The 10,363-nt window shown below is 39.2% G+C and overlaps 1 protein-coding gene across 1 annotated transcript; it reads right to left on the bottom strand.

Moving 5' to 3' along the window:
• Positions 1-1,291: 1,291 nt before the first annotated feature.
• DLX1 (distal-less homeobox 1) lies at positions 1,292-5,860 on the bottom strand. The gene is made up of 3 exons (XM_088471073.1): positions 5,297-5,860; positions 4,505-4,704; positions 1,292-2,821 (listed from the first exon to the last, which is right to left on the bottom strand). Exons 1-3 carry the CDS (start codon positions 5,595-5,597, stop codon positions 2,567-2,569), a joined length of 756 nt encoding a protein of 251 aa, XP_088327199.1. The 5' UTR covers positions 5,598-5,860; the 3' UTR covers positions 1,292-2,566.
• Positions 5,861-10,363: the final 4,503 nt, after the last annotated feature.

Raw genomic sequence — 10,363 nt, 5'->3', positions numbered from 1 at the left:
TACTGCAGAAGAAAATGCGACTTGGTTGCATTTTTATTAAAGAAAATAATATGTATTAATTTGTGTAACTGATTTTTGCCTATGCATTACTATTGTTGTATGGAATTTATCCAATGCACTGAAAACACTGTACCATTCCCCTAAGCATGATACATCTCATATATCACTAATAGGGATACAAGTAACTGTCATCCAGTTGTCTGAACACACCTACTTCTAACATCAAACACAATGATCAGCGATTAGATATTTAATTTTACACATTTGATGTCTTAGTTAACCTCAAGTACATAAAATATCAATGCATATATCTATATAACAAAACAGTAACAGCTACACCTAAGGCTGATGTGATTATAAATTAACTGATGATTCAAAATGGCAAATCAGTATATCAGGCCCTCTTACCTCTTACCGCTCTGTTTATGACAGTCTCGTTTAACTCTGTTCCCAATTGGAAAGCGCGACGGCCTGTGCTGTCGCTATAATATTATTATTATTACTATTATTATTATTATTATTATTATTATTATTATCGTTTATTTATATGGCGCCACAAGTGTTCCGCAGCGCCTTACAAAGTACATAAACAAATAGATTGATTTACAGTGACTTACAAAAATTAATGGTAATAAATACATGTTTAATAAGTAACTGCCCAGAAAATAACTATGGAGGTCAATTATAAAGAAAAAGCCCCACAGAACACTCACCACTGTCTATTGCACTAACCACACGTACTTTTAGTACATAGGGGCAAATAAATAATATTCAGTTCTGGATGGAGTGTCACAGCCAGAGCTTTTGTGAGGTTTGTAGCAGTTGTCAGGCTTATTTCCAGCCCAGGCTTGAACATATTGATATGGCCATCAGTAATTGTGGAAGTACAGCCTAGAGGGGGTGTGAAAAATAAAACAATATCTTGTTTGGTCCCAAAAGCTTTCACTGACATAAATCATTGAGATAAAAAAAGTCCCTGAAATAAAACGGGTGTTGGCACTTTATCTTAAGGCAAATCTCGTTGGACGGCGCGCAGGATTATTAGTGACAATAATATACAAATTTCACATTTTATAGAATAGATTAACAACTGATTCAATTATTAATCACTTGTTATTGATAAATTGTCACTATATATATATATATATATATATATATATACATACAACATCATATTGTAGGAAGATCCACCGGCACAGGATACCTAAATGTAGCTAGTCATACTACATGCAAACAAAAGACATATATAAACCATCTCTTTTTCAAAACCATTTTACTGTCTTAAAGAAACTTTATAACTTATATACAAAGTTGTTGTTGTTGTTTTTTAAGATACAAAGAAATAAGTTAACATTTTCAATATAAAACTAAACTTTTGACATATAAGAACACTAAACACAACTGATTTCAGTAATCACATATTTCAAATTTCACAAAGATGTCAAGATCTCATATCACAAAGCATCGTGGTTACAGGCACGCAGAACGAAAACAGGAGAGGGCAGGGAAATTTGTGCAAACAACTTTACAGAACACTAGTAACATTATGTACAAGGGGGTAGCGCTTACAGATATCAACCCACTTTATCTGGCAACGTACTGCGCCGCAATATGTGGTCTCTCTAGCCAGCATTGAAGGGTTAGTATTTGCAAGTTGGGGGGGGGATGAATAAAAAAAATAATAATAATAATTAAAAAAAAAAATCTCTAATTGGCATTCAAGTTATGGGGTCAACAAAGTTTAGTCTACAGCCAATTGTCATAGTATCTAGAATTTACTGGGTAACACAATCCCCACGGGGATTTCAATACTGTATAGAACATGCCCTAATCTGCATGATCAGTATGACAGATAATATTCTTTATAAACACTGGTGGTGGGGGGTAATAAGGGTACAAAATGCAGAATCACACAGACCTAAACTTTTTTTTTTTCTTAAAAGTACAAAATGTTATACAATAGACCGTAAAATGGAGTTTATAGGAAACAGTGCATTTTGCGAAACTCGTGTAATCTCTGCCATTTTGCACATCAGTGGTAGATATAATTAATTTAAAATATCATTGTCCTCAAATAGATACATAGAATTTCCCTTGATCCTCAAACAAATTGAATTGTCCTTAATTGAGATAAGGAAATAACAATGATTGGCTCCTACATGGGAATTTGCTGATGGTGGGTGGTTGTTTGTGAGGTTGGATAAATGAGTACATAATAATACCGAGACAAAGACAGACATGAGAGGGAATTGTTATTGTGCCCCCATTACAAACATCTTTGTTCCAATTGTCCTCAGAATATAGTGTGTTCCTCACTCCCTGCAGCCAGGCTGCCCCGTGCCTGGTGATACAATGGGTAGAGACTGCTATGCCAGGTGTCAACTGTTGGGTACCAGCCCGCATCACATTGGCGCTTTATCTGTGCTCCATGCCTGTAACATGGAGTCACCACGCTCCTGAAGGCACAGAGCTTCTCTTCTAAGTGTATTTTGTCATTTCGCGTAGAATGTTTTTTATTTTGTACAGTTTTATGGTGGGTCCGCATTGGGAGATTTGGCTGAAGCCATCACATTAGCTGGGGTTGCTGCATGGTTTCTTGGTGGGCTGATGGATACCAAGAGGTGTAGCTTGGGATGTAAGCTGTTGGGGTCCCAGAGGTGGTCTTGCCAGAAGAAGTGGGGGTGTTCCATACAGGGGGTACAGGAGGGGATCCGGCTGAAAGTGCTCTGCCATTAGCTAAAGATGCCTCTGCCAAAGCTGAGCCCCCCTGCTTCATCAGCTTCTTGAATTTGGATCTTTTGTTTTGAAACCAGATTTTTACCTAGTTGGGGGAAACAAATATTAGTTATGCTGACTTAAGTGTGTTTGTTTATATGTGTGTATATGTGTGTATATATATATATATATATATACATATAAATATATACATATATATATACACAGATATATATGTATATACGTTTTAAATAGATACAAGAACGTGTGTGTCGATAGATAAGCATATATATATATATATATATATATATTTATTTTATAGATAGATAATCTATAAAATTTATCAATTAATTATTTACACTGTGCATTGCAAATGAATTTTGGTGCACTACGCATACTTAGCTTATTACAGCAAATTCTGTTTCATTATTTTTATACTTGTTTATAATTCTCCCTATTCATTTAAAACTCACTGTATTATTTTATAATCATACTAATTCGTGCTATTTGGAATTTATGTATTATATTTTAATGCGATATTCTTTATGTAATAAAAAAAAAAACTCTCAGCACTTACAACTTATGTAAAACAAACAGTCTTTATTTTACTACTGAAAATTAAAATAATGCTGAATTGAATCGTGCCCAGAGATAGCAAAGCTTTGCTTAGTACACCAGGAATGACTTTGGTGCTAAAAGCGTGTCCACAGTTATTAATAATGCACAGAAATATCTACGGTGCGTGTGATTTTTATTCCATTTGGCAAGCACGTGTAACATACAATTAACAAAATCCCTTTAGTGTATCCTGTCAAGATAGATTGTTCATATAATTGATTGTCATAAAATACCATCACTTGCACTTTTAAAACTCCACCTTAATTCAAGTTAACCATTTAGAAGCCAAAATTAAGACGTGTGTGTCCTATTAAAATGTAAAGTAGTGTCTTAATACAAATTGCAATATTATTATTATTATTAAGAACATAACAAAGACGTTATGTGATACATATAACAGCATGTTTCTAGCAAAAACAAAACTATGCCATATTTTCCATTACAAAAAGTACATGCATTTTGATTGTAATATTAATTATAATACACTCAGCAATGGTATTAAAAATAAACAAATACAAAGTTTGTGATTGGGTCACTGATATTTGCATCATGTGATATCTTAGAGCACAAATATTTGATCTTTGCCATGTTACTAGTGCCAGGCTGGTCTATGGCCAGTGTGGTAAGCACTGGGGTGCCCGTAGTGAGGGCGAGGTTGTCGGTTGAGAGAGGTGGGTACTCGGATTTCTTTCTGCATGGCAAAGCAGGCTATGCAGGGTGTTAAGGATTGTTTGTTAGAGAGGGGTGCCCAATGTGCCAAGGTTATGTGCTAGGGTTTGTTTATGACAGAGGGGCATATGGGCAGTGTGCCACTTGGTTGCCAAGGCTATGTGTTAGGGCTTGTTTATGATTGAGGGGCATTTGGGCAATGTGCCACTTGGTTGCCAAGGCTATTTGCCAGGGCTTGCTAATTACAGAGGGGCATTTGGGCAATGTGCCACTTGGTTGCCAAGGCCATTTGCCAGGGCTTGCTATTTACAGAGGGGCATTGGGCAGTGTTCCACTTGGTTGCCAAGGCTATTTGCTAGGGTTTGCTTATGACGGAGGGGCATTTGGGCAGTGTTCCACGTGGTTGCCATTTGGGTACCAGGCCTACAGTATGTGCTAAAGCTTTCTGGTGTCAGAGGGGTATTTGGGTGCCAGGGCTACTCCTCTGCCCAGGATACAGTACCTGTGTCTGGGTGAGTCCCAGGGAAGCTGCCAGCTCCGCTCTCTCGGGTAGGGCCAGGTACTGCGTCTGCTGGAAGCGCCTGTTGAGTGCCTGCAGCTGCAGGCTGGAATATATAGTCCTGGGCTTGCGGATCTTCTTCCCTTTCCCGTTGAAGCGGACCTCCCCACCTTCCACCACCGTGCTCTTCTCAGTCTCTGCCCCTGCACAGACACACAACTACACATCAGCCACAGTGCACAGTGACAGGCAGACAAAACCATCCAACAACAACAACAACAAGTAACACAGATCAGATGTGAGAAAGCACAAAAAGCTCCAGCAGCCAGTGCAAGTTTTTTTTTCCAGCATGCTGCAGTTTAGGTTTAATTACCCTTAATTGCATACATTGTTTATAGCGCCACGCAATAAATAATTACGCAGGCTAATGCGCGCACATCTGAGCTGCTGTATGTGCCACAGAGCTGGCTGCTGGCTGCAGCGGAGGATCGGGGGGTCTCACGGCTACTGGCTGCAGGGGGGGATCGGGGGGTCCCTGGGCTACTGGCTGCAGGGGAGGATCTGGGGGGTCTCAGGGCTACTGGCTGCAGGGGAGGATCTGGGGTCCCAGGGCTGCTGGCTGCAGGGGAGAATCGTGGGGTCCACAGGCTACTGTCTGCAGGGGACGATCGGGGGATCTCAGGGCAACTGGCTGCAAGAGAGGATGAGGGGGAGGGGGGCACAGGCTGCATGGGACTATCGGGGGGCCACCATCAGGAGGACAAGAGAGATGATACATTGTTGCTGGTACTGTACCTGTCTCCTCCAGGCGGCTCTGGCTGAGGCTGGAGCTGTTGGGGTAGGGCTGCACGGTACTGATGTAGGGGTTAGAGGAATGGCTGCTCACCGAGTTCACATAGGGGTAGCCCAGGGGTCTGGAGAAGGACGAGGTGCCGCTGTAGGAGCTGTCATGCTGCGAGTGCAGGCAGTGCATGGAGTAGTGCCCATGGGACATGGGGGAAGGTGGCATCTGCTGGTTCGGCGGCCCAAACTCCATGAACACCGCCTTCCCTGACACCGGGCTGCTAAGACTCTCTGGCATAGTAGTCATGGTCATTGCTTCTCTCTTCCTTTTTCCTGCCTTTAATTTTTTTTTTTTTGGGTAGATTTTTTTTTTTTTTTTTTTTTTTGGTGGATCCCCCTTTTTTTTTTTTTTTAAGTTTCCAAAGGGGGTCCTCCTGCCAGAGGAAGAGATCCCAATTTAAGCAGATCGGATTTTGTCACTTTCCATTCATAAGAAAAAAAAAATGGAGTTTTGTCTCTTTGGGAGGAAAAATAGGATAAAAAAAAAAAGTCCCAAGCGCCGGAGCTGTGCAGAGAGCTACACAAACTCGCCCAGGAGCTTTGACTCAGCCCGCTTTGCATATTCATGAGGCGGCGCCGGGGATTGGCTGACTGGCTGAATCGAAGGGCTGGGATTGGTCAAAGCGCGCCTCGGGCTGTGGCTGGCCTAGGGGAGTAAGCGTGGAAGGAGGCATAGAGGAGACTTCCCCAGTGGCCTGTGCTGTGGGATATACAGCAAACATACTACTACTAATAATAAAGTCTAGGGGCACACACAGTGAGATCAGCATACAGTTCAGGTGCAGAAGACCAGGGATTGTTTTATGCAGCTCTGATGGCTTATTTTATAATGTATTTATTTTTGTCCTCCCATATTTTTTACAATTGGCCAGGGTTTTTGTGTTCAATAGGCCAAATGAAGCTGCCACACCAAACACTTTTCCACTCCATTTGTGATTTGATCCAGCAGTAACAATTCGGGACACCACAGTGAGAAAACCTGTCACATCCTGTAAACATGACACACACAAATACACACACACACACACACACACACACACACACACACACTGGCTGGGCCCAGTCGGGACTGATACCTGTGCTGCACACACCACTGACTCTCAGCACCAGATGTGTTAATTACAGCAGGGGTATACTATAATAAACATATTACCTGGCATGTGTACCAAGGCTTAATGACGCGTGCTCCCACATACAGTTGACATAGAAACTTATATTTAATTATTCACACTTATTTTAATACATAATAAAATGAAAACATTGAATGCAATTATGGATAATACCTGTAAAACCTTGATGATAGACTTCTGGTAATTATGCACGCATTATACATGGGATACACCTTGTGCAATTACGTTATCACTACATACTTTAGATTCCAGTCTTAGGATGTGTATAAATAATTTCACTAATAAGTTTGCAGATGAAAAACATATAAGGTAGCACAGACCCCGGTAGACAATTAAAGCTGTTTGCCAAATTTAATGATAAGAATAATTGCCACAGACCCTACAGCTAGCTAAATATAACACAGATATAAATTGCTTTTCCAATAATGCAATTACAAAATCCAGAAGTTAGATTTGTATATTTATTTCCTAATCTGATATAGCTTTCGATAAAGCAAATTGTGACCCTCGTGTATATTTGTATAGATAAGTATTTTCAGGCATCTATAGGTGTAGCTTGCATCTATCTATCTCATATCTATCTATCTCTCATATCTATCTATCTTACATCTCTCATATTTATCTATTGTATATCTATCTATCTATTTTATATCTATATATCCATCTAATATCTATCTATCTCATATCTCTCTCTCATATCTATCTAATTTATATCTACCTGTCTATCTCATATATATATAATATCTATCTCTCATATCTATCTATTTTATATCTATATATCTATCTAATATCTATCTCTCTCTTATATCTATCTAATTTATATCTACCTATCTATCTATCTATCTATCTATCTATCTATCTATTCTAATTGAATATAACGGGTTATATGAATCTGAATAGTGTAGTAATCCAAGTATTATTTCTATCTGTGTAGAAGTCTGTAGTAATGTAGCCAGAGGCTTTAGATTAATGTGGGAAGTGTGTGTGTGATGAGTGTAATACTTTCAGTTCTCCCCTGACAAGTGTCTATGGATGAAAGCATTATGCAGCCCTGTAGAGATATATCAGAGGTACAGGATTATTCCCTTTACCATAGAGTAATATGAGGGACTGAGGATTCCTCCATACACAATGGCTGTATCCCTATGCAAGCGCATTGCTGGAGGGAGGCCCAGAGGAAGAATCCCACACGACTCTTGGATAATTAGAAAGTGTAGATAATTATTTATTCCAGTATTCCGTGGTGTAATAAGTGTAGCAGGAAAGTGATCCTGAGGAAGCTCACACGTGCAGCTGTATTCCTGTCTCATTCATGTGATTAATAAATGTCTCAAGTGCTCTGATCCCAGCTGAAGCGGCCTCATTAGCATAACACTGATGTTTAATTTTCATACGCATAATTAGCCATATATTTAACAATAATAGCAACACGCTGCCTTTCACCATTAAACAGCCTGGGATTGTGATGCGGCCTGAGCTGAGCCCCACCAGAGCCTCCCTCTGTAATAATAAGGCTGGTGCCGGCTTGTGGTCAAGCAATGTGATCAGACAACATTTCTGGGATACTGATATCCTAATGATCCAATCTTTATCTCTGTGTCTGGCTGATAACAGATAGAGCTGGGAAAAGCGAGCAGTGGGACATGGCATTGTAAAGACTGGGTGTCACAATAAAAGACACATTAATGTACACACAGTCTTAGAACTAGTGATAAATCACTGTGAACAGGTAGTGCGAGTTATCTGTAACTCTACATACTCTGGTACAGGGGGAAAATCAGTTGAAACCATCAGGCACCTTCAATAAGCCCCCTACATGATAGGGTTAATGAGCTGGGGCAGATACTATATAACTGATTATTAGATAACTATCAGTGGTCACTGCTGTGTCTGACACTGCTGAATATGGCATCTCCCCCTCAAGGTCTATTTTAAGGTACCACATGGAGTGACATGTGATACCGTCATTATTACTTTTTGTATTAAATCATCCCTGTGTTAATGACTACTATGATTAAATGATTACAACCACTGCCAAAACAGGACCTGTATCAATGACAAGGTAAAAACGAGCTAAAACCATTTTCATTTATATCTAATTTAACGCTGCATCTATAGCTCAGAGCAGCAAAATGTACTAATAATTCCGGAAAAGATGAATAATAATATGTGGAGCCTACGTTTGCCTTTGAGCGAGGAAGGGGGGTAACATCTTATCTGATGTCCATGCAAACCCATGGAGAAAACGACAAGCCGCCAGCTGATGAGGGACCACAAGTTCCAGCATGGCCAGACAATCTCTAGGGGAGACTTGTAGTTTCACAGCAGCTGGCTACATACAGGTCGCCTCAGCCAGCTAATGCCACTACCCAAAATGCCCCTAAATCCCTCCTGTCACTACACTACAAAATGGAATGTGCAAGATTCCTACTTAATGCACACACACACAAAATATATGTAATAATAAAAAGCACGTTATTAGTAATAGCAATACATCCCAGCTACTTGTGAGCACCGATTTGCTTCTATTAGCTACATTTTTTTTAATTAAGATTATAAATGTGTATAATAATATGTACCACCTCCGTATAATTGCTACACAAACAGCTTGTTACCACAGCAGTTGGTAAAAACCCGAAGTCTTAATAACGATCGCTGGGTAACCAGCCTATAAACATAGGGATGGTGGACTGTTACATTACATAGCCAAACAATATCAGACGTCCTGGGCTAACAAACACGATCAAGACTGACCTTCTGGAATTATATATATATATATACACACACAACTATACATATATGTATGCATATGCACGCACTATATATATATATATATATACACATTTATTTACTGTGTGTGTAGTGTTACATTATTTCAACATCCAAACACACTGATCATACATATATTTCATATAATTAAATTATTATTATTATTATGGCCTTGTTTAAAGGTTGGAATAATATTATAATTAGTGTATAATTGCCATTATATCCTGTTTGGCATACTTTTTTGTTGTTGTGAGGGATAAGCTTTAAAATATAGGACAGAAAAGCAGAGAGTGCAGCAGTTGGTGAAATAAAATGGAAGGAATATAATAATTCTACTAGGTACAAAACGAATATACACAAAGCTAATTGAAGGACAATGTTGACTGTTCCCCAGTAGAACATAATCGGTTTGCAATTCGGTTGTGTGCTTTGCACTAAAAAAAATAACGAATGATGTTACATATAATGTGTGTTTCCCTAACCTAGGCTTCATCGGAGATTATAAAAAGTGTCAACTCCTATATAAAACTAAAATGAGAAAAAAAAATCTACTTGGTTGAATTACAAAAATAATAAAATTGAAATAAAAATTTTCCATCCTGATTAGATCGAGCTAATAAAATCTGGTATATGAAATGAGAATGATGAGCGGATTTACGCTGATATTTATGTGAGGAGCAGCACTAGGCTGCTCTTAGTACATAGCATAGTGTTGGACTAGATCCCAGAGCACGGTTAGTGGTCTGTGTCAGCACAATGTACATTCCGGCAGGCTGATTAGCAGTTGCCTAATTACACACTACTACAAGCATTACCTCCACAGCACCACTGGTCTTTTCCCCTCTCCCAACCTCGCTCTGCAAATCATCTTTTCCCAGTCTGTTATCCCAATTCTCGGCTATTTTTTTTCCCCTTAAGCGGGTCAAAATACATAATTTATTGCAATTTTTTTATACGATTTACATTGTTGTTGCCATTCACCTGTCTACACTCACACACACAAAGGCAGTGCACCAACACAGGTCACACACGTCACTATATAGATCTAATAAATATTATTTTGTAAAATAAAATAAAATACGCAATCGTTTTGTTTTGTGCAACATTTTTTATTGTCCAA

This window comes from Taudactylus pleione, unplaced genomic scaffold, assembly GCF_031769625.1.
Source record: "Taudactylus pleione unplaced genomic scaffold, aTauple2 ptg000004l, whole genome shotgun sequence".
In the NCBI taxonomy this organism is placed as follows: Eukaryota; Metazoa; Chordata; class Amphibia; order Anura; family Myobatrachidae; genus Taudactylus; species Taudactylus pleione.
Note: the sequence above shows the minus strand (reverse complement) of the source record. Positions and strands in the feature narration are given on the sequence as shown.